Here is a 25,904-nt window from a genome sequence, read left to right as displayed (position 1 = left end):
TTCTTGCAGCGATATTGTTAAAGAATAAGGCTATAACATATTAAAAAAATCACTTAAATCTGTCGACAGATTTAGGAAATTCGAGACACGAAAAATTGCCCATTTTTAAGGTGGTGCGTTAATTATTTCTTGGAGTAGTGTATATAGAATCGAATAAAACAGGTTTGGTGTGGTAAAAATAAAAAATAGTCGGTATAATCCGGTCAACTTAGACATCAAAATAGTTGGCAAATAACAAAAATTGCCGGAGAGCCAAATTTTGGTGGAGAACTAGAGTTTACCATAATAAATAAAGTTTTAAAAGTCCCCATCGATCCCATGTGTGCAACAAAAGTTATTCGGGCTCAAAGGTCAAAATTTGAGATTTTTTGGATTTTTCTCGAAAACGGTAAGTTTTATCAAAAAAAAAACATCAAACCAAAGTTGTAGATCTTAACATTCTCTACAAAAATAGTCCTTGCAATTTTTTTCCTAAGAGTTACCATTCCTGAGATATCGCGATTTTAAAAGTTACTTTATACATTATATGCACATATAAGCCACGTATATGCATAATGTGGAAATTAAGATAAGTATAAATGCCTATTTGTGTCTCTTTTATATAATATATTATACTATTCTGAAAATATTTCTTCAAAAGTCCCAAACTGAATTTCCTCTATCCACGTGGCCTTGAACAACATTTGGCTATACCATTGTTTAAAAAAGAACAGATTGTCTATTGTAAACAATGGCTACAGTATAATATACAATATAATATACAATAATTGTCCGTAGGTCTTGTTCATATTATCTCTTTCTTTTAGTGCTAAAGGTTCAGTTTAAGTGAATATAAGTGCTTATTACAAGCGTCTACCAATTAGTAGACATTACGGGCTTACAGTAACAGTGGTATTTGACGGCTACAGTGACTCGACAAAGAATATTAAAATTGCAGAACAACGTCGTCGGACTACAAAAACATCATCGGGTTGCGAGATTATCTTTGATGAAAATATAACAGTTCCAGCGAATCAACAACAATTTTTCGCTAACATTAATAATAATTCTCGTTTCATTTCCATGTTAACTGACAAATTAACAGCTGCGAATATTGAAGTGAAACAAGCTAAAAATGACGCAGATGTCCTTATAATTGAGACAGCAATTGAAACATTTAAGGCAACAAACACAACAATTGTAGTTGCTGAAGATGTTGATTTGTTAGTACTGCTTACTACAAGGACTCCAGTAGATAAAGTTATTTATTTTCTGAAACCTGGAAGGGCTCAACAGCGAACAGAGATATATTCTTTGAAAAGTTTATCGGCTTATCCCAAATGCCAAAAGTACATTTTTATTTTTACATGCGATAACGGGCTGCGACACTACGTCAGCAATGTACAGAAGAGGCAAAACGTCAGTACTTAAATTATTCGAAAAAAAAAAAGATTTGACTGGCTGCTGTAAAGTTTTTACAGAACTTGATTCCACATAGCAAACAATAATTACGGAAGGAATTCGCTTTCTTCTTGCAGTTTATGGAGCTCCAAAAAAATTAGTTGTCTTGATAAATACCGATACTTAACTGTTGTAAAAAATACGCGAAACAAGAAACAAGTACAACTATCATGTCTTCCTCCAACATCAGCATCTGCTTTTCAACATTTGTATCGAGTATATTATCAAGTTCAAACATGGCTAGGCAATGAACTGAATCCAGAAGACTGGGGTTGGAAATTAATAGATAATACTCTGGAACCGATTAAAACCTTACTCCCACCTGCTCCAGAAAAACTCCTTAACACTATTTTTTGCAATTGCGAAAAAGGTTGTAGTGCCAAATGTGGATGTAAAAAAGTCGGGTTGCTGTGTTCTCCAGCGTGTACCAACTGCCAAGGCCAGTCTTGCTCAAATTGCCAGTTTAGTACAACAGAGGAAGACTCCTGTGATTTTAATGAAGAGACCAATGACTCAGTCATATTTGAACAATTTTAGAACATCCAGCAAGAGGAAGAGGAAGAAGATGAAATCGAAGAAGACTTGACTGTTGAAGTAGACTTTCAAGAATATGAATCTGATTAAAATATCTAAATAAATCAAAACCTAAAATATTAACCTAATAATCAATAGCAATATCAATAATAAGGTAATATCTAGAACTTGATCGGTATTGTTTCCTTAAATTATACTAAAATTGTCAAAACAGTTAGTGGAGTAGGCCTACAGGGGAAACCAAGGTAAAAAAACGCGCAGAGTAGGTACACTACCTCACAGGTGGTGTGGAAACGTGTGCATATCATGTATAATGTGACTCTTAGAATCGCGATATCTCAGGAATGGCAACTCTTAGGAAAAAAATAGTAAGGACTATTTTTGTAGAGAATTTTAAGATTTACAACTTTGGTTTAAAGTTCTTTTTTGATAAAACTTACCGTTTTCGAAAAAAATCCAAAAAAATCTCAAATTTTTACGTTTGACCCCGAATAACTTTTGTTGCACACATGGGATCGATGGGGACTTTTAATACTTTATTTGTTATAGTATACCCTAGCTCTCCACCGAAATTTGGCTCTCCGGCAATTTTTGTTATTTCAAATGTCTATATAGACCGAGTTAGTATATGTATTTCGTTTCTAATCGTCTTTTTAGGGGCAAACCGCTCGCCTATTTAGTGAGCTCTCCTGTAGAATTTGTTAGGCATAAAGATTTCAAAATGACGCAAAACTCCACTCGATTATTTTTCAACTAGAAGGTTGTTATTTGTTTGAGTGATGAGTGCGGAGATGCATGCTGTATTGATCACGCGCCTACGCCAGTTCACAGTTCACGGCACTCATCCTCTCAGAGTTTTCGCTGTCTTAACAATGAGAGATAAATCTATAAACATATTTGATTTATGTGGGGATAGCGGGAAGATAAAAAATATTTCGATTTTGATTTGTTTTAAAATACACTTGAAGAGTACAGGGGAAAACAAGGAATGTCACATTTTATACATATTGAGATAAACACCAATAAAGGTTTAATTTTTATGATACAAAAACTACTTATGAGATTTTTAGCAGAATTCTAGCAATTCTTATTCCATAATCTTAATATAATATTAATCTATATTAATTTAATAATGCACCAAAAAATTGCTAACATTCCTTATTTTTGTTCAGTTGCGTGCGGACAATCCTGGTCCTTCGCCTGGATACAAATTCTTAGAAAATTTATATAGACTGATCTATCTGGTTATTGTTCTGAATTGATAGTCTAGTCCAGAGGTTCCCAAACTATTTTTTCTCGTAGACCACTTTAAAAAATATACTGTTTTCGATGGACCCCCTGCTGCTACATGTTTACCATACTTCCAATGAAAAACATGGGGGAGGGGGTAAAAATAAGACATTGAAGGTCTTTTTCGTCTTTGCTTTTCTCAAAATATCATTTTAAGCGATTTTACAGTGATTTGGAATCTATTTAAACAAATTTGCATTTTTTATCGTAAATTATCAATAATTGAAAAAATAATGTTTTAATAGAAGGGTTGTTCAAAATGTGATTATTAGGCATTATAACAAGTTTTTGGTTTTAAAACAAGTTGTTGATCAAACTTTACCGTAGAAAATGTTAAAATACTGTTTTTTCCATTTTCCTTCATTCCCAAAATACATGTTCTTTTATTTGGCTGAAAATTTGCCCACAGATAGCCAAAACACAGGACTTTAATGGTTAAAAGAATTTGTATAGTTTTACAATATTTACAGTACAAGAAAAGTTACATGCAATAAAGAGTCAAAATTATATAGTACAGTCGGGTTAGCATTTGATCTGGCATGTCGAGCTACCCAAGCAAGATTCTATTTTTCTAATCTTAAGGGGGTCAATAGTAGTGTACTAAAAAAAAAATTAATTTAAAATCGCGAATAAAGGAGAACCGTTTTTGCTCAATATCTCCGCCATATTTAACTTTTCGACAAGTGTAAGGACTGAAGTTGTGGAAAATATAATTTCGTATAATTTATTCTATTATAAATTTTTTTGTGCCGTCGATATTTTCCGAGTTATGGGGGAAAGAGTGACAGTTACAGCATATTTATTGAATTATCTCGTTTATTATTAGTTTTATAACAAAAATGTACCAATACAAAAATGGAGAAAATTAAATTTTACACAATTTTGATCTCCTTCATGTTTTTGCTAAAATCAATATTTCAGGTAGTACGTATGCGGTAAAGGCGCGAACATAAGCCCTGATTGATTTGATCGCAGTGGTTTTTGTTCAATATCTCCGCAATTATCAACTTTTCGACAAAAATGATAGGAACTGAAATTGATCCAAATAAATTGTGTTTAAAATAATTATTATAATTTTCTTAACCATTTTTTTCGTATGGTCGATATTTTTCGAATTAATTGTACTTACAGTAGACGCCTATATTTTTGACTCTGATATTATTCCACGTATTTTTTTGTATTGTAATACGATACAAATTCTTTTAACCACTTAAAGTCCTGTGTTTTGGCTATCTGTTGGCAAATTTTCAGTCAAGTCGAAAGACATGTGTTTTGGGAATGGAGGAAAATGTAAACAACGGTATTTTAACGTTTTCTACACTAAAATTTGATCAAAAACTTGTTTTTAAATAAAATAACTTGTTATGATGCATTATAATAACATTTTTGAGTCACTACTATTAAAATATTATTTCTTCCAGTGATATTTTACAATAAAAAAATGCAAATTTGTTTAAATAAATACCAAATTGCTATAAAATTTTCGTGGACCCCCACTTGCAACTTGTGAACCCCCATTTTTATTTCACGCCAACTTAGACCCCCGTTGAGTCCCTCGTGGACCCCTGGGGGTCCACCTGGACCACTTTGGGAATCACTGGTCTAGTCGATAGTACTCAGTTTTTGCTACCGCATGGTGAGAAAGGGAGCGTTCAAGTATTACGTAACGCAGTTTGGGGGGAGGGGGTCTTGTGAAACGTTACGGCGCGTTACATGGGGGGGAGGGGGGTTCGAAAAGCGCGTTACGTAACATTCTTTTTTAACTTAAATAAAAAAAACTACATAATTTCTTTTATGTTTTACATATACCCCTGAATTGTATTATGTTGCACCCTCACGCAGGGTTACCAGGTCTACTGATTTTTCTGTCTTATTATCTTCTGATAAGACTTATTAAAACTTCGTTTTTTAAATGGGACACTCTGTATATTTTTACATTTTTGGATTCTCCTCAATATCTTCTAATATTATACAGGGTATTTTAAAAGATATTTACGTGTTTTTATTAATTTCGTAGCAATATTCACACCCGGTAGAATTGTAACAGTTTGACATTAAAAACTCTGCTTACGCTCAAGTGATTTTTAATATAGTCTACTATTGTCAATAATCATTAGTATAGCTAATTTTGAAATTTTAGTATACAGGGTTGGTCGAAACTCGGAATGAATATTTTCTGAGTTTTATTAAATGGAACACCCTGTATTTTAGTATTGTAATGAAATGATATTTCATGGTACTTTTTTATTTTATAAGTATGCCCTATACCTAATTGCTTTAATTTGTGAGTTATTGGTGATTCAAGCTAAACATTAGTTGCAACAAAAAATACGTAAAATTTTATTAGGTTGGCCGTGAAAAAATTCAATCAAATAATTTTTCAGAAATAAATACATATTAATCCAGACTAATCCTTAAAATTACCAATAATGGTAGCTATAGCTATCAAAATACCTACGTAGTTAAGATTGTTGGTACGATTAACAATTAAGCACAAATTAAAGCAGTTAGGTATAGGGAATGCTTAAGAAATAAAAAAAGTACCATAAAATATCATTTCATTACAATACTAAAATACAGGGTGTTCTATTTAAGAAAACTCAGAAAATTTTCATTCCGGGTTTCAACCAACCCTGTATACTAAAATTAAAGATTTAGCTATACTAATGATTCTTAACAATAGTAGACTATATTAAAAATCATTTGAACGTAAGTAGAGTTTTATATGTCAAACTACTACAATTCTACAGGGTGTGAATGTTGCTACGAAATTAATACAAAAACGTAATTATCTTTTAAAATGCACTGTATAACATTACAAAACCTCATATTTTAAGAAAGAAGACATCGGAGAAAATCCAAAAATGCAAAAATATACAGGGTGTCCCATTTAAACAAACGAAGTTATAAGCAACTTCCGGTATAACCGGAAGTAGCAAATAGATCAAAATATTTTCATTAAATAGATGACTCTTCAAAACCCCTTAATTCAAATTTTCATGATTCTGTTGCCTTTAGTTCTCGAGATATTTCTAATAGGCCCTTTATTTGCCTCACCCTGTCTATATATACAAGATGTTTCAGAAAAAGGTAACACGACCTCTAGGATATTTTAAGCTTTTATTAAAAAAGATAAAATAGAAGAATGCATGAGAAGAACAATAAAGAATGAAGTCAAAAATGTATGTAAGGATGCGGCCAAGTAGGGAAAATGTAAATGTAAATGTAAAATTAATAATAAAAGATTATTATTGTAAGTTTTGAACATATTTCATGTCATGGGACATGAAATTGCGATTGGCACGGATAACCAGACACATGAACTGAATAGAAGAATCGTTCTTGGGTGGCAGCATTTGGAAAACTGAGAGAAACTTTTAAAAGTGAGTTGCCCACATGCCTAAAGAGAAAGGTATTTGATCAGTGCGTCCTCCCAGTCTTGACGTACGGATCAGAAATACTTACCTTAACTAAAGCCTCGGCTACCAAACTAATAGTAACGCAGAGAAGAATGGAGCAGTCAATGTTAGGAATAACTGTGCAAGACAAAATCAAAAACGAAGAAATCAGGAGAAGAACAAAGGTGACTGACGTCATCGAAAGGCTAGCCAGGTTGAAGTGGAGATGGGCAGGACACATTACCAGAATGACAGATGGGCGATGGACAAAAGGTTATTGGAATGGAGGTCAAGAGAAGACAAGAGAAACGTCGGTCGACCGCCTACAAGATGGACTGACGACTTAAGAAAGCTAAATAAAAACTGGATGAGAGCGGCGCAGGATAGACGTGGTTGGAAACGAGGGGAGGAGGCCTATGTTTATCAGTGGACATTTAAGGCTGAATGATGATTGTAAGTTTTTATTATTACCTCAAATGCCATTAAAATAATAACAAAGTTCTTTTACCGAGTTTCCGGTACTTTTCGCAACCTCGTTTTCCATTTAGGTTCAAATGGCCACTTGGGTGTTACGTAACGTTTAGGTAGGGGGAGGGGGGTACATAAAAACGTTACGGTGCGTTACATGGGGGGAGGGGGGTCAAAAATGTTCAAAAATTGCGTTACGTAATACTTGAACGCTCCCAAAGGCAGAAATTCATGAAAAAGTGACATTCCTTGTTTTCCCCTGTACTCTTCACTTGAGAGCAAAAAAATCGACTCAAAATTAAAATAAGTTATAGTTTTTGATTACGCTGTTTGGCAAGTGTCTATCCCCACGGAGTCCGGACAAATAATCCCCGTGATGTGGTAATACGTCAGGTGACTGAGCTATAGCGCCCTAAGTCCAAGATTTATTTGGATGTATAATAAAATACCATTTTCACTATAATTATATTTGAACTTCACAGTGTTAGATTAAAACAATTAAACAACGGTGTATTTGTAACCAACAACTAAGGTATTATTTCTTCATCGTGACTAATCGATTGATCTGAATGTCTCATAGCTTCTCCGGTTGGTTTATATATACATTAACTAAATAATAACATGGATAAGTTCAATAGCGGTCATTGCCGATCATATGTACCTTAATGTAAACTATATTATATTTTATTTCGTAGAGGTTCCATTCAATGCTAAGGGTTAACGTACCATGTTACATCATCCCTTTTTGGGGAAGAGGGCTTATATCCTCAGATATAAGTTCTCAACTATATTAACACCCTAACTTAACAGAAATCCTATTTTTATCCAGTATATAGCAATAAAATATTTATATTATTCCTTATTCTAATAAATTTGTACCTATTTTATAAGCAAATTAAATCTTATTTACAAATTAAATATATTTTAGTCCTTTTTCCACACTAATTCACTTCTTGTATGAATATAACCTATTTTTATGAACTTCCTTTACTTTTCCCGGTTTTAACTCAATTTTGCAATTTACTTCACCTATCTCTGTTATCCTATATGGACCGTTGTATAAGGAATCGAATTTGGTGTTCTCTTCGTTTTTAATTAAGACTAGGTCACCTACTTTGAATTTCTGAGGTGATGCTATGATTTGGCTCTGCCCCTGCCTGTTTATTTTTTGTTGTATTAGAATTTTGCGGGCTCTGGTATGCGCAAACTGAAGTTTATACTTAAGCTCATTATAATATGCGTCTATATTGTAGCATGGTTGGATGTTAGAGGTGAGGTTCTCAGGTATATTTGCTGGCCGTCCATATACTAATTCAAAAGGTGTGTATCCATGGTATGAATTGGGGGTGGTGTTGTAGCAGTATGTGAACATTCTACGTGAACAAAATGCAAACTTGGTTAAAACGGTGGCGTTTTCAAACAAATGAAACAAAGTCGGTTCATATTACCTTCGCAAACCGTAAAGGTCACTGCCCTCCTGTATATATCAACAACCACCAACTAAAACAGCAAGCAACAGTCAACTACCTTGGAATGCACCTGGACCAAAGATTAAACTGGAGAACACACATTTTTATGAAGCGTAAACAACTTGGTCTCAAATTACACAATCTTTACTGGCTGATTGGTCACAAATCATCACTTTCGATGAAAAATAAAGTACTTGTCTACAAAGCAATTTTGAAGCCAATATGGAGTTACGGGATCCAACTTTGGGGTACTGCATCAAACTCTAATATCGAAATCTTGGAGAGGTTCCAGTCGAAGGTTCTTCGAATAATCACAAATGCTCCATGGTATGTTGCAAATAATATTATTAGACGCGATCTAGAAATTGCAACAGTAAAAGAAGAAATTACTAACTTCGCACAGAAATACGAAGACAGACTGACACAGCATCCAAATGTACTAGCCAGAAACCTGATGAGACAATCAGTCAGACGAAGACTTAGACGAAATACACCTAGTGATTTACCATCGCGATTTTAGTTATATGTGCCGTAATTCCCAGAGACAAACAATTTTATATCTATGTAAAATATTTGTAAAGAAAATGATTAATGAATCATTTTCTCCAAGTCACCTACACTAGTGGTCACAACATTTACTCATTGTAACTTGTTTTACAGAATGTAAATAAATTGGGAGGTTAAATAAAAATATATATATATATATATATATATATATATATATATATATATATATATATATATTTTAAGAGTGTTAACGTAAGCTCCCGAACTAATGTAATATTCAAGATATAAAGAAAAAGAAGAATTAAGTTTTAAGGTTATGTTCAATATTGTAAGTTAGGTTACACGCATGTTACACAGTTACACGTGTTTAATTAATATTTTTCAGTTTTCTCGGGCTAATTGTTTAATAAACTTTTTACTAATCGACAGGAGAGTTATTTTATTTATCAGGTTATGGTTGCCCAGACACGGTATTGTGAGATTTGAAAACTAGCCTGTTCTTCGCGCCGGTAAAAAGTTTAGTTATTTCGCGTTCAAGTCGTGAGTGGCCCCCGTGTTTTTCGCTACGTTCAAGTCGTAAAATTACAAAATAAACATTTAGTGAAGTGCAAAAATGGCCTCAGCCGTGAAAATTGATTCTGGTAATATTACCAAGTTTAATGGCTCAAATTTCCAACTATGGAAATTTAGTGTAACCATTTTGTTTAAAGCAGAGAAGCTGCTTTCAATTGTGAATGGAACAGTTGAAGAACCAGCAGTCCAAACTAGCAGTGAGTGGTAAGAATGGGATGACAAAAATTCAAAGGCACAGGTAATTTTATTATCTACTATATGTCAAGATCAAATACAACATTTGATAAATTGTGAAAATGCTTCTGGAATGTGGTCAAGACTGATCACAATACATGAACAAAAGACAGAAATATCTAGAGAGTTACTATGGCAAAAATTTTATGAATATAAAATGCATGATAATGCAAAAGTTGCAGAGCATATATCAACAATAGAGCTATTAAGCGTCGTTTAAACACAACGATAAGTCACAGCAACTAGTTGTGATGACAAGTTGAAACGCTGTTTAGACGCTGCGATTCAATGCGATACCACCTTCAACCCAACTCCAACTTTGATAAGTTGTGCGATGCACCGTTTACACACAATGATAAGTTGCAACAACTCGATTGACCTTGATAAGTTGTTTGATTTATCGCTGTGTTTAAACGACCCTTTAGTTAGAAAGTTAAAAGATGTTAAAGAAACTATTAGTAACAGTGCTGTTTGTTCCAAAGTAATTAATAGTTTACCTCCTAGATTTAATGCCTTTCGTACAGCCTGGGACTCTGTAGCCAGTAATCAGCAAACATTTGAAAATTTAGCAGCAATATTGCTTAAAGAAGAAACTAGAATGAATAATGATGACTCTGAAATATCCCGTCTTGCTTTACAAGTAGAGGCTTTACAAAGTAAACTGGAAGCCACCAGTAAAAAGAAAACAAATATACAGGACTTAAAGAAGAATACCACCTGTAATTATTGTAAACGCAAGGGACACTGGGTTAGAGAGTGTAGAAAGAAATACATGATTCCAAATATTAAGATAAAAATAAGTCATCAGAAAGTAATCTAGCATCAAGTTCAGCTTATATACATATGTGATATTTCTTCCATGTACTTGTCAACCTCCAGCGCAAATAAAAGTGAGTGGATATGTGACTCAGGAGTAAGCCTACACATGACTGGTGAAAAATTGTTGTTTTCAAAATTAGAATCTCTATCTGAACCTATGTTTGTTAGAATAGCAAACGACAAGCTGATTCCTGCAGAAGGTAAGGGTGTTATTGAGATACAGGAATTTGTAGAAGGTGAGTGGTATGATCGTACTGTAAATAATGTCCTATACATTCCTGAACTTAGTCACAGCTTATTTTCAGTGGGAGCTATGACAGATAGAAACTTTACCTATCATTCTCATAAAAACAGGTGTCAATTTCTAGAGCCAAATGGAAACATTTCATGTGTTGGAGTACGTAGAGATAATCTGTGGGTCATGCAATTTAGAGTTAAGCCTATTGCAGAATGTAATTTAGCTTGCAAAACATCAATAAAGTTATGGAATGATCGCCTAGGGCATATCAATTTCACTACAATTAAGAAAACAGCTAATTTGATAGACAATATGAGAGTCGACAACAAAGAAAAATTTTTCTGTGAGACATGCCAGTATGGAAAGCAGTCAATAAAATCCCATAAAAGTCTTACAAGAAGCAGATCAGACAAACCAGGTGAAATGATTCACACAAAAAAGAAGTCAAACCTTCAGAGGCGCAAAGCTTTAAAGTAGCGCAAAAGAAGGTTAAGACTTCGACCAAAAGCAAGGCTCCTCCGAAGGATGATAAGTCAAGGGAAGGAGCAAAAGAAGGAAAAATCCCGGAAGAAGTCCGTACCGACTTGCAGGGGAGTGCTACAGACCCGCCCAGAAGGCTAGAAGCCACTGGGCGGGTGGTCGCTCCCATGGAAGGGGTAGAGGACACGGGAAAACCCGAAAGTTAGCCTTCAATTTAGAGGAAGGCAGAATAAAGGTCCTGCAGGTCAACCTACATCATGCCAAATCTGCGTCGGCGGTTTTGTGCAGAAGGTTTGATATGGAAGGCCTGGACTTGGCCCTACTGCAGGAACCATGGCTCCACGGAGGGAGAGTTGCAGGCTTGAAGCGCAACAAGGTAAGCTACTATACTATGCGAAAGGAGAGACACCTCGAGCATGCATTGTATATGGTAACGGAGTAAACTGTACACTGATTCCGGATCTTTGCTGTGGAGACTTTCTTACAGGTATTCTAACCGCTTCCACCGAGGAAGGTAGTAAAAGATGGTTGGTCTGTTCTGCCTACTTCGCTGGAGAGAAGGTCTTCCGCCCAGGCATAGTAGGGGACGTTATAACCTACAGCCGAAGGGAGAACCTTCATCTAATACTGGGATGTGATGCCAATGGCCACCATCTGGCATGGGGGAGTACGAACATCAACAGTCGAGGTGAGTCTTTACTACAGTTCATCTTAAGCATGGGTTTATAAATAGCCAATATAGGAAATAAACCTACCTTCGTTACGGCCACGCGCAGAGAAGTCTTAGATGTAACACTTTGTAGTGAAAAAACGTACGATACTATAAAGAATTGGCATGTGTCAGAGGAACCTTCATGTTCCAACCATAGGCACATTCGATTCGATTTAACTACTTCGATTTAAATGGTGGCAAGATTCAGGAACCCTAGAGAGACGGATTGGGAAGGCTATAGTGGCTCACTCGAGAAGTCTCTTGAGGGAGGAATCGGCACCATAAGAGATAGGGAAGATCTCGAACTGGCAGTCGAAACGGTGAGCGGAGCTATTCTGGCCTCTTACCGCGAGAATTGTCCAGAGAGAGAAAAGAAAGGAAAGAAAAACACACCCTGGTGGAATGAACACTTACAAAAGCTTAGGGCAGATGTAAGAAGGCTATTCAATAAAGCCAAATTCAACCAGGAGTGGGCCATTTATAGAGAAAAACTGACGCAATATAATAAGGAGATCCGAAAAGCCAAAAGAGACTCGTGGCGAAAGTTCTGCGAGGAAGTCGAACAGGCTCCCGCATGCTCCAGAATCCACAAGGCCTGGCTAAGGATGGTATTGTGAATCAGGTCGGTCTCTTGAAAAAAGAGGACGAAACGTATGTGGGAACCCTGAAGGAAAGCTTAATAATGCTCACCAAGGCACATTTCCCTGGCTCATCTATTGACAATAATCCTCCGGTAGAGGTAGCTTATCCCAGAAGGCCTACTAAGGCGGACTGGAAATTAGCTACCGACATCACGAGACCGGAAAAAGTCAGGTGGGCGATCAATAAATTCCAGCCATATAAATCACCTGGAATTGACGGGATTTATCCAGCCTTCCTACAGAAGGGACAGGACGTGATTATTCCGCATCTAACAAAGATCTTTAAAGCTAGTTTGGCATGGAGATATATTCCAACTGCATGGCGAAGGGTGAAAGTCACATATATCCCCAAGGTTGGTAGGGTAATGGACCAGACCCCCCAAGTCATACAGACCAATAAGTCTATCCTTTTTCCTAGCAAAAACGCTGGAAAGATTGATAGACAGGTATATTAGGGACGATGTGCTGATGGAGAATCCAGTCAGCGATCGTCAATATGCATACCAGCCAGGAAAGTCAACTGACTTGGCGCTGGATGATTTTAACAGACTGATTTTGACTAACAGACTAACAGAATTTGATGTTTAGTTCTGATCGGAAGTGTGTCTTAGGAAATAGTGTTAAACTCTTAGGAATTTTTCTAGATGATAATTTGGACTGGAGTGCTCATACAGACTACTTAAGTTCTAAACTTGCTACAACTATATTTTTGATACGCAACTTAGTTTTTATGATCCCTAAAAGTACGCTTATAATGATCTACTTTGCACTGTTCCATAGCCATTTAAAGTACGGAATAACTATTTGGGGTGGCTCTTGTCACGCAGCCAGAATTTTTAAGTTACAAAAGAAAGTAGTGAGGATACTTGCAGGAGCAGAGTATAGGGAACACTGTAAACCTTTATTTCAGGAGTTAGGTATTATGTCACTGCCTTCACTCTATATATATGAGACGCTGATTGAAATTCATTCCAACAAAAGTAAGTTTAACATAAACTCCAACTTCCATGATCATCATACAAGATCGAGAGATGCTATTAGAGCACAACGTTTTAGGTTGACGAAAAGTATAAAAAACTCGACTGATGTTAGTTTGTACAATTTTTTGCCAGATGAAGTAAAAAGTCTTCATTTACAGTCGTTTAAAAATAAAATAAAATCACATTTTTTAAAACATTGTTTTTACACAAAGACAGAGTACTTAGGTACCGCTTATATAATATAATAGTACTAGTTTGGTCAGGGTTTTTTGCCGATTATGACGATATTAATTTCATGCTTTTATGTTTATTTAGTGTTTTTACGTTTTTACATAGTGTGTTAAATTGTTTAAATTTGTTAGTACCTGTTTGTATATCTTTTCATTATAATTTATAATATTTATCTTTTAAATTTTGTCCAAGTTTTATAATGTACGTACTCTTTTGACTTGTCAAAAACAAAAGAAATTTTGTATATTTGATTCAAAAAATTCTATTCTATTCTATTCTATCTCTTTTTATTTAAATCATCAAGTCATCATACTGAACGTACCCCGTATATCCTTACTCTCTAAATATCTGTCTTTCAATACGGAACATGCCTGCTACTTCATACGTGCTTGGTCGTTACTTCAAATGTTGTTTTCAATGACAGTGACACTTCATCCCTACCCGCTGACAAACTGTTAATGGAAGGGAAGAATTATTCCTTAAATAGAGCTGCTACTTCATACGTGCTTGGTCGTTACTTCAAATGTCGTTTTCAATGACAGTGACACTTCATCCCTACCCGCTTACAAACTGTTAATGGAAGGGAAGAATTATTCCTTAAATAGACATGTAATTCGAATATTAGATTTATTTTCCATCAACACTTAATATTCTCTTGGGGTGAGTTTTTCATGCAGCTTTTTATAATAATTTCTTATAATCATTTTTACGTATCTAACCTAACCTGCATGTGTTCTGATATTTCAGTTTTAAATACCTATTTCTTTCTAATTTTCATATATGCACGTGTAAATCAAATTTTAACTAGTAGTATCAATCTTAATTCCATTTATTTTATTCCTTTGCCAATAACTACTTTTTACGATTGTTTGGCGAGGGCTCGTTTTTGGGTTTTCTTCTTGATGTTTGATATGTGTTTTTATCTTATAGTTTTTGGGAATAACTCAACGTTTCTCCCTTCGGTAGCCTCAAGCCATCTACATCATCGGTGATGCTACACATAAGGCGAAGACTTCATGGATGCATCGCAACTAGACTGCAGCGGCCAACACCACCAGTAAACTAGAGCTGCACTGACCTATGGCCACAACATCTGCCCAGGTCAAGAGAAGTCAACAGATGTACCATCCGACATCAAGATGTTACCAGGGAACCAGATACCAAAAGTCATAAGTATAATCCAGAATTGTTAGTTTTTGGCAAGAATTCGAATATATTATTTGTTAATGCATTTAATAAGTCATATTTTTATTATTTTAACGCCTGTTTTATCGACTATGAGAAAGCATTTGATACTATCAAACATGACAAACTCATAGAACTATTACATCTTTCAGAACTTGACACTAAGGACATCCAGATTATAAAAAATCTATATTGGAATCAAACAGCCCACATAAAGAATGGACATATGGTGAGTGAAAACATAACCATTTCTAGAGGGGTTAGACAGGGCTGTATTCTTTCGCCACTGCTTTTCAACCTGTACACGGAACAAATATTTCTAGAGGCACTAGAACAGTACAATGAGGGCATCAAGATTAATGGCGTACCAATAAGTAATTTTCGATATGCAGATGATACTGTTATACTAGCCGATAACATCGAAGATTTACAGATGATGCTAAATAGAGTAAATACAACTGGCAGCCAATTTGGACTGAAGATCAATAGAAAGAAAACTAAATTTATGGTGATCAGTAAAAAGAACATTCAACATATCGACCTGAATATTGAAGCCGAACGTATTGAAAGAGTACACCGATTTAAATATCTGGGATATACAGTAAATGATAAGTGGGACCCAGACGTAGAGATTAGGATCCGAATTGAAATAGCAAGATCCAAATTCATAAAAATGAGAAAGCTCTTAAGCAACCGCAACCTAAGCGTTAACCTCCGATGGCGCGCCACAAAATGCTATGTACTCTCTACGCTACTTTACGGAGTAGAAGGGTGGACGTTAACAGCAGCAACTATAAAGAAGTTAGCGGCTCTAGAAATGTGGCTGTATCGACGTATACTGAGGATTCCTTGGACAGACAGAGTGACCAACACAGAGGTATTGAGACGAACGGGTAAAGAGTTGGAATTGTTAACAACTGTTAAAAGGAGGAAAGCGTCATACCTGGGCCATGTGTTCTGTAATGATAAGTACAGTCTGCTACAGCTTATCGTCGAAGGCAAGATTGAAGGTAGAAGAGGTTTGGGCAGGAAGAAGAAATCCTGGCTGAGAAACTTGAGAGAATGGTTTCAAATACCAGAAGCTGCGAACATAATACATGCGGCACAAAACAGAGAAACCTATCGTTTGATGGTCGCCGACCTTCGGTAGAAGACGGCACATAAAGAAGAATATTTTTATTATACCTTTTTGAATAATAAACATGATTAGTTAAAAATACTGTTTTGTTTGCTTCCATTCTGAATTTTCATAGGTTATATTTAAGATTAGGACAAGACGAACACACACCCTGAGAGACTGAGCTAAGCTAGGGTGAACGATAGCTATCTTGGTTGGTTGAAATATTATTTTCGAATGGTATTTCAATTAGCTGGGGTAGTCTATTGTCGTATTCGTTTCAACCCTTTTCTTCCGGATGAGCGAGTAGACAAATTAACTTACCGGAATATTCATATCGTCGAGGCCCCATCCATCGATACTGATCGCTGTGGTACGCCACATCACCCAGGTAACCATAACTTAAAGTACTAGCGTACAAACTAAGTAGACTATGTTCATCATAAACAGATACTAGATCCAGTCCTAAGGTGTCTCCGAATATGATTTGAAGCACAGCAGTAGTAGTGTCATCGGTACCATGGATGCAGTACGCTATAGTGTCCGTACTACCCCCTGAAACAAAGAAAATATACTGCAATTTAAAAATACAAGTAACCCTAAGCTGTTATATTAAACTTTCTACACACGCTCTGACAAAAGCACCTGACTGTTCGGCTGACAACGTGGGGTCTGACTGTTGCAGGCTTTTCGCAAGACAAAAATGAGTAATCCTGTCAGTCAGGCTGACTGATTTTGTCTTGTTATTCCAACATCCTGACAAATTTGTCGTGTCAGGACGTGTGTGGCGTTGTTGGTCTAGGGGTCGATAAGACAAGAATTCTTGTCTTGACAACAACTTCTTGTCTTGTCTTGAAAAAAATCAAAAAATTTTAAATCTTCAACGTGGAATGAAGTAAACACTTCTGTTGTATGTAGGTATATGAATTTATTAAAATTCTTAAAATTTATCCATAAGTTGTGAGGTGAGAGGTTGTTAACCTCTCACCTGATCACAACAACCTTGTGCAATTTCCGAGCAAGGATGACATACATCCACATGTGATATTTATAATCTTAAGACATCGACTTAATGTCGACTACTATATAGCATATAATGTAGCAATGTTATTTAGAGGTTTTTACACCTATTGAAGTGGCTAGTTTCAATTACTTGTACACTGGACGTTTACACTGATGATGGTCAGTTTGACCGAAAACGTTTTGTACTTCCACTCCCTTGTGGATAAATTTTAAGAATTTTAATAAATTCATATACCTACATACAACAGAAGTGTTTACTTCATTCCACGTTGTTTTAACGAAGGTATACAGCCAACTACAGGGTTTACCCTTTTTAAAGTTTTAAAAAATCTTGTCTTGACGTTTTCTTCATATCTTATATCTTGTCTTGACTCAAGAAATTTCAAGATCTTGAAATTTCTTGATTACCCGGTCCGGTGATCCACCGGTGACCTTTTTATTGCGTTGCGTAATAACACGGCCTCCATTGCTACTGGGGGAGTCTGCGATCTGCATTTGTTTCCTGACGAAAGCAAAATTAATATGTAGTATGTAGTTGCATGCTTAAAATAAGCAATTTGTATGTTTCGCACATATTCTAAACTTAGCTGTCCAGCATTTTATAAAAATTGTTGAACCAAGTCGAAGCAGTTTAAACATCGAAAAAGATTTTGATTATTTGGAGAATAAGACCGATAGTCTAGGCGCCAAATAGAGGTCACCGTGTCATTTTCAATTCTGATGGACAAACTCAACGGTTTCTTATGGATTTTTGGCTGCTGATTACGAATTTCGAGGGGGGATTTCGATCCTAGTGGTCAAAAAATTGTTATAAACAATTTAATTGTTTATAAATTGTTTATAATGCTCTGGCTCATAAACTAAAAGAAATAGAAAAAAATGTTTCAAATAAAATTTGTTCCTTAATAAAAAACGAAGAAAGAACCGTTTACTAAACTTCAATCCGACAATCAGAACTCAAGATATTGTAAAATAAGTGCACAATGCAAATTTCAAATTGCAAAATAAGTATTTTTCGAAGCTTTATCGATCGTAACTCGGCTTCTGCGCATGCAAATGAGTCCTATAAGGTGTCCTTTTAAATCTTAATTAAGAAGCTTCCAAACAAAGTTTGTTAAATTATCTGATCTTCATTTGTTTTAAAGTTATACCCGTTTGAATTTATAATTTTCTCAAAAAAATTGTACATTAATTTGTTTATAAAGGTTTCAAGTTTCAAGCAAACTTGAGCTATAAACATTTATACTTTAATTAACAATAATGATAAAACAACTCAAATGGAACAATTTGAGCTTACGAAACTATTCGTAAGTTTATTTTTGACTAAGATGTCGATATTTTAATGGCGCGCTACGAGGCGCAAGATTGGCTCACAGTCAAGTAAGTATGTATTCTTCGACGCTTTATCGATCGTAACTCGGCTTCTACGCAAGCAAATGAGCCAATATGTGATATCCATAAAAAAATGGATCGAGTTCTTTTGCAGCATCATCATTGCATATAAAACGAGAATTTATGATGTGGCGGCATACACACAATTGACGGGCCTTGATGATGCTGCAAAAGAACTAGATCCACTTTATATGGATATCATATAGATAATTAGACTCTGAAGCCTCAAAAAGTTTTAGTTTTACTGCCTACAAGAACAGACTTGTACCACCGTGTAACTATTAAAATTTGGCTAAGAACTTATGCAGATGTAAAAAAGCTGATATTCCCTGTATATCTCTATGCAGATTTGCAGATGCATGAAAAAAATGTTTGTAAAAATAGTACTAATAAATAATATCAACTTACTTTTTAGTTATACCTCTGAAATATTAGTTTTTAATGTTTTTTTCTCATTTAGTGCAAAAAATAGAAGACAAAGTAAATATAATGAAAGGTGTTACGAGGTACAGTATGATGATTTAATTATAAGAATTATATGATAAAATTTTATTAGGATCTTCAAAAATGAAAAATGAAGATAACGTATGTATACGGAATGGGACGTTTCGGCGTCGCCGTTTCGGCGTGGCCATTTCGGCGTGGCCGTTTGGGCGTAGAGCCGTTTCGGCGTAGGCCGTTTCGGCGTAGGCCGTTTCGGCGTCGGCCATTTCGGCGCCTGCCGGTTCGGCGCCCGCCGATTCGGCGCCGGCTGATTCGGCGACAGATACTTTGGCAAAGTGAGAGAGAAAAAAAATAGTTGTTAATGTATGATAGTCTGAAATTTTCTTTAACAAAAAATGTACAGTCAGGAGAACAATTTTCGACATTTTAATTTTAGAAGATGTAAAATAATACCCGAAAGTTAGGTTTGGACCGAAGGGTTAGGTCTTCCTCCTTTGAAAATTGTACTGTATAATATATAATATATATAATATATTAATTTTTTAATTAATTATGTGCAATTAAATAGCTTACATTTACAAAAGTTGGAAAAAATAACATTTAATATATTTTTTTAGTGTGGTATAGATATAAATCAAGAGCCTCTTAAATTTCTAAAAAAGTAACGTAGGTATAATCTAATGTCTTACTAATAGACTCCAATGTAGGTATTTAGTCAACTAAAATAAAATCTCTGACGCCGAAATGGCCGACGCCGAAACGGCCTACGCCGAAACGGCTCTACGCCCAAACGGCCACGCCGAAATGGCCACGCCGAAACGGCGACGCCGAAATGTCCTAGACCCGTATGTATACATAGAAATTATAATTTGCATCGAGAAGTTAGCGCGTGAACCTTTACGCGGTGAGCCGATCTTGCGCCTCATAGCGCGCGCCATTAAAATATCGACATCTTGGCCAAAAATAAACTTATGAACATTTTCATAACCTCAAATTGTTCCTTTTGAGTTTTTCTATCATTATTGTTCATTAAAGTATAAATGTTTATAGGTCAAATTTGCTTGAAACCCTTATAAACAAATGAATGTACAATTTTTTTGAGAAAATTATAAATTCAAACGGGTATAACTTTAAAACAAATGAAGATCAGATAATTTAACAAACTTTGTTTGGAAGCCTGTTAATTAAACTTTAAAGCGACACCTTCTAAGACTCATTTGCATGCGCAGAAGCCGAGTTACGATCGATAAAGCTTCGAAAAATACTTATTTTGCAATTTGCATTGTGCACTAATTTTACAATAACTTGAGTTATAGTTGTTAGATTTAAGTTTAGTAAACGGTTTTTTCTTGGATTTTTTATTAAGGAACAAATTTTATTTGAAACATTTTTTTCATCTCTTTTAGTTTATGAGCCAGAGAATCATAAACAATTAAATTGTTTATAACAATTTTTTGACCACTCGGATCGAAATCCCCCCTCGAAATTCGTAATCAGCAGCCAAAAATTCATAAGAAACCGTTGAGTTTGTCCATCAGAATTGAATATGACACGGTGACCCCTCTGGCGCCTAGGCTACGAAGTAAAAAGTGAAATATTTTATACTGCTTTAGGTTTCAACTCTCCTGTAAGTAAAATTAAATATATATCGGTTTTAGAACGATTTTCGATCGAACGTTGTCTGATGTCTAACTTCCACGTCTTTCTATCATCCCATTGGCCATCTCTAAGATCTTTTGTACTCATTGCTTTGGTTACCCCTTCTTTCCATGTATTCTTGGGTCTTCCTCGTTTTTTGCGGTTTGGTGGTACCCACTGCATAATCTTTTTGGGCAATCTTGTGTCTTCCATTCTTTGAACATGACCCAAATCAACTGTTTCCTCTCAATGTCTGTTGTTAAGTAACCATCTATTCCAATTCGTCGTCTTACTTCCTCATTTCGAACTCTTTCCCTGCGGCATATAACTAACGATCTTCTAAACACATCCATTTCTACAGCTTCTAATTTTTTTCTGTTGTTCTCGGTTATTCTCCAAGTTTCTCCTCCGTAAAGTAGGCTGCTTTTAATAAGTGATTCATAGATATTGTATTTCGCTTTATTCCTATTTCGAAGCTCCAGAGTATTCCATTTAGGCAGCCAATTGTTCTTCTAGCTTGTGTTCATCTTTTCTTTATTTCCTCATCGTCCTTTCCTGTTCTATCGAAGATTACTTCCAGGTAACTATATGTATTCACTGCAGCATGTGATTTCTTCATTATTCTCTAGTTCGATATTGGTTAACTCAGCTCATATGGGTAGGTATTTAGTTTTTTCCACATTAATTTTCAAGCCCCTCTGTTCATATTCCTCCTTTTTTCTTGCCATACACTCTAGATCAGTGGTGCTCAGACTTATATTGCGTGGGATCTACCACATAAACTTCAAACTTCCAACGATCGACTGATAGTAAAAAAAAACAATTGTGAAAATGAAACACTTTATTTCTATTTGATAAAAAGTTGTAACTACAGAGAGTCGTAATTAAAATCACGTTTTTATCTTAATTTTATTTGGATGTTGATGCATGGCACTGCGTATCATCCACAAGTTTTTCATATTATGGGGAAATATTTATTTTTACTACCTTAATTTGGGGAAATGCAGACTGACACAAGTATGTTGATCCAAAAATGCTGTGAACTGCAGAGCTACTTGCCTCAAAGACGGATATTTGTCTGGCGATATAAAAGGCAAAAAAATTTCGTATTGGTCGCTCTGGATTGAAGATATATTATTTTCAGTACCTCATTTTGGACGGAAATTAGCTGATTGAATCTAATTGAAAGTAATAGAGATTTCAGTGGCAATGTTTTTCATCTGTTCACAAGAAAATTGATTAGACATAATTATTACAATATATGTGTTTTTTAAAATCAGCGAAGCGTCTATCAAACTCACTACGAACTGCTTGCAGCTCAGTCTCCTAATAATAAACATAATTCAAATGAGGGTTACTCTTTTTTTCAACGATGTAAAGTTGTTTAAATCCTTTCTGTTCATTTGATTAATCAATAATTTCAATTTGTCGATAAAAGAATATAGGTACCTAGTACTTACTGTGCTCATCACATCGATAATAATAAAATTGTTTTATTTTTATCCTGTAGTTCCAAATTAAAGAGGTTCAAATGATTTGCTAAATCTGATACGAAAGCCAGATCACTGAGCCATTTTTTGGTTTTGAAGTAGATGAGTGTCGTTCCCTCGTTCTTCTAGAAAACAAATTATTTCGAAAAGTAACTCCTGGAACCTGTCTAAAAATTTTCCACGGATCAACCACCTCACATCTGTATACAAAAGTAAATCAGTGTGTTCCGCAGAGTCGCTAACTTTCACTTGCGCTTTAAAAAACGTCGTTGCAAGCTTAACGCCCTGATTGAATTCACAATTTTTGTTGTCATCTTCATGACGTCTTTCATATTTAAAATTTTGGAGCAAAAAACTGGCTGGTGAATGATGCAATGCAATGAAAAAACGATGGAAAGTCATCGTTAGCTCGACACAGTGCAACACATCCATTGTTAACGCCAGTCATGGATGGTGCACCATCTGTTGTAATACACACTAGTTTGTAAATTGGTATCTCTTATTATTTTACAAAATTAAAAAAACAAAACGTTGTATATATCTTCTCCGCCTTTTTTTCTTTCAGAGGCGTTGTTAACAATTCTTCTTTAGCAAACATATCAGAAAATACCATCCGAATAAAAATACACAACTGGGCGGTATCATTAATATCGGTTGAGTCGTCAAATTGCAAAGAAAAGTTCACTTAATAGTATCACTTTTAACTTTACTTTCCAAATCTTTGTATTTGAACATTGCTCAGATAGCCGCATGATAGTAAACGTTGGACGTTACAACGGGACTTCTTTGATAGCAGTCATAATATCTTTTCCATTTGTATTTTCCGTGAATCGCGATCGACTTCAAAAACTTTGGCGATCGACCGGTCGATCGCGATCGACTCTTTGAGCACCACTGCTCTAGATTCTAGATCGTCGTAAAGTTAAATACCTTGTCAAAAAAAATCAGGGCAAATGCAACTGAACAGTGCTGACAATCTTGGAAGTATGAAATTGAAAAATACTTTTTTTAAATGAGCCAAGGTCAGAAGATTCTGAGAATATACCTAATTGCTGGAGAAGACACGAAAATACCTACCCGTCATTACCGAAAATAGCCAAGGATTTTCTCAGAACGCCAGCAACATCACTGTACTTGCGGAAAGGCTATTTTCAAGAGCAGCTTTAACAATAACTAAGCCCAGAAATCGGCTCGGCATTGACTCCATGAGAAGTGTTATCTGCCTAATTCATGGCTTATCAATGTTGATTTAAAAATGTGCTAAATTTGATATTTAAAATAAAATCTAGTTTGCAATTTTATTTTTAACAGGATTAGCTAAGTATCGTTAATTCTGATTTTTAATTTACATTTTTGTAAATCGTTTTAGGAAAACAGTGTTCAATAAATAAAAAAATATGTTATGTTAACATAATGTTATCTTTTTCACAAATAAATACATTTTATAGTTTTCATTATTAGTCAAGATATTTCAAGATTTCTTGTTTTCTTGACAAGAAATCTTGGTATTGACATACAATTTCTTGTCTTGTCTTGAAATCTAAAATTACTTCTTGACTAAATCACAAGATCTTGAAATTTTCAAGAAGTTGGCGACCCCTATGTTGGCCTGATTTCTGACTCCAACAAGGATGAATAATTGTTAATAATCTATAGACTATACGGATGGCTTTTGTAAAGCGGTGGACGCCAATTACGTGTTAACTATGCTAATGTCTATAATACATATTTACATAATTTGAGTACATAATTTACTACCTGGTGCTGTATATTTTAACATGTTGCATTTTTTTTACTCCAATTATGACGTTAGAAATTTAAAAATACGGCTTATATACAACCAGACAGCGTCACTGGCATTTATAGATTTGGAGAAGACTTTTGATAAGGTGAAGAGGGATATATTGTGGGAAATACTGAAGAAAAAAGGTGTAGAGGAAAAACATTAAATGTGATTAAGAGCTTGTATAAGCACAACAAGAATAGGGTCATTTGGAGAAACAACATCTCAGATATCTTTGTAACAAGAGAAGGACTGAAGCAAGGAGGAGGGCTGAGCCCACTACTATTCAATATATTTATGGACGAAATCATCAGAGCCTGTTCAAACACAGCGAAGAAATTAAAAATAGGGTACAACATTTACAAACGGTGAGGATTTCGAAGGGAGCATTCGCGGACGATGTGATGGTAGTTGCACAAAGTGAACAAGACCTTCAAGGTAATATAGAAATCTGGAATGAAACACTAAAAAGACATGGAATGATTCTGAACAAAGAGAAAACAAAAGTAATGAAGATAGGAGATAATAAAAAAAAATGAGATTTCAATTGAGGGCAGAAAATTAGAACAAGTCGACATGTTTGAGTATTTGGGCACTAAGATAGAGGATTCTGGAGATGAAGAAATGGAAATCAATTCAAACATAGGAAAAGCTATGAAAACGTACTATTTAATGAACAAGGGTTTAATAGAAAAAAGAAAAATTTCACGGAAAACCAAAATGATTGTTCCAAGACGATATTCAGACCAATCCTCACTTTTGGTTGCGAATCGTGGGCATAGACAAATAGACAGAAAAGCAAACTACAAGCCACCGAAATGAAATGCTTGAGAAGAGTGAGAGGAGTCACGAGAAGAGACAAAATTAGAAATAATGTAATACGGGAAGAGTTATACATCCAACCCTTGATCTCATTTATTGTACAAAAACAGCTACGTTGGTGAGGACATCTCCAGCATATGGAAGACCAACGACAGTTTCAAAAGAGTATACGAAGCCAAAACATGGAAGCATGCAAAGAGAGGAATACCTAAAAAGACCTGGGACAAAACAGTTCGGGAACTGCTGGTATAGAATAGAATAGAAATATGCTTTATTGTCATGAAAAATTGTACAATTTTATCGACAAAGCTTATAAAAGTCAAGAAAACAAAACAATAACAATCCAATTTACTAAAATTACATAAATCGTCAATGTATTTAAAATAATAATAACAATAATGAAGTTAAACACAAATAATAAATTGCAAAATTTAAAATAAATTGCAAATGCACAGTCTATCTAGTAATTAATAGAAAAAGTTTTAAAAGTTAAGCTGCTGCATATGACACCCAAATATAGATAAAAAATAATAATAAAAATACTACTTGTGCAAAGGGTACTGTAATTTCTTAGTTATTGATTAAGAAAATCTTCTACTGAATAATATGGTCTTTCAGATAGGTAGGCTTTTGTCAGTTTACGGAATTTGGGGAAAGATGCTGCAGATTTAAGTTGTAGAGGGAGATGGTTGTAAAGTTTTTTTGCGGAGTATAATATAGATGTCTTTACTAACTCCGAGGACGGGGTTGGCAAATAGACGTTAAACGTAGAATTTCTCGTGAAGTAGTCATGGTTAGGTCTTGGTGGAAAGACATGTAGATGTTTACGAATTAAGCAAACAGTTTCTAAAATATACAAAGATGGAAGGGTTAAAATTCCGTGATCTTTGAAGGAACTTCTGCAATGTGTTGTTCTCCTGAGGCCAAACAGATATCTTATTGCTCTTTTTGTAATTTGAAAATAACATCGAATTGGGCAGTTGTACCAGAACCCCA

At 35.1% G+C, this 25,904-nt stretch overlaps 1 protein-coding gene across 1 annotated transcript in view; it reads right to left on the bottom strand.

Moving 5' to 3' along the window:
• The window catches only part of LOC126893182 (ceramide kinase), a 233,251-nt gene that overhangs the window by 102,712 nt on the left and 104,635 nt on the right, over positions 1 to 25,904 (bottom strand). The window contains exon 4 of the mRNA XM_050663136.1: positions 16,641 to 16,871. Coding sequence (XP_050519093.1) covers positions 16,641 to 16,871 — 231 coding nt within the window. The remainder of the gene's footprint in view (positions 1 to 16,640; positions 16,872 to 25,904) is intronic.

Source organism: Diabrotica virgifera, chromosome 10 (assembly GCF_917563875.1).
Source record: "Diabrotica virgifera virgifera chromosome 10, PGI_DIABVI_V3a".
Classification (NCBI taxonomy): domain Eukaryota; kingdom Metazoa; phylum Arthropoda; class Insecta; order Coleoptera; family Chrysomelidae; genus Diabrotica; species Diabrotica virgifera.
Note: the sequence above shows the minus strand (reverse complement) of the source record. Positions and strands in the feature narration are given on the sequence as shown.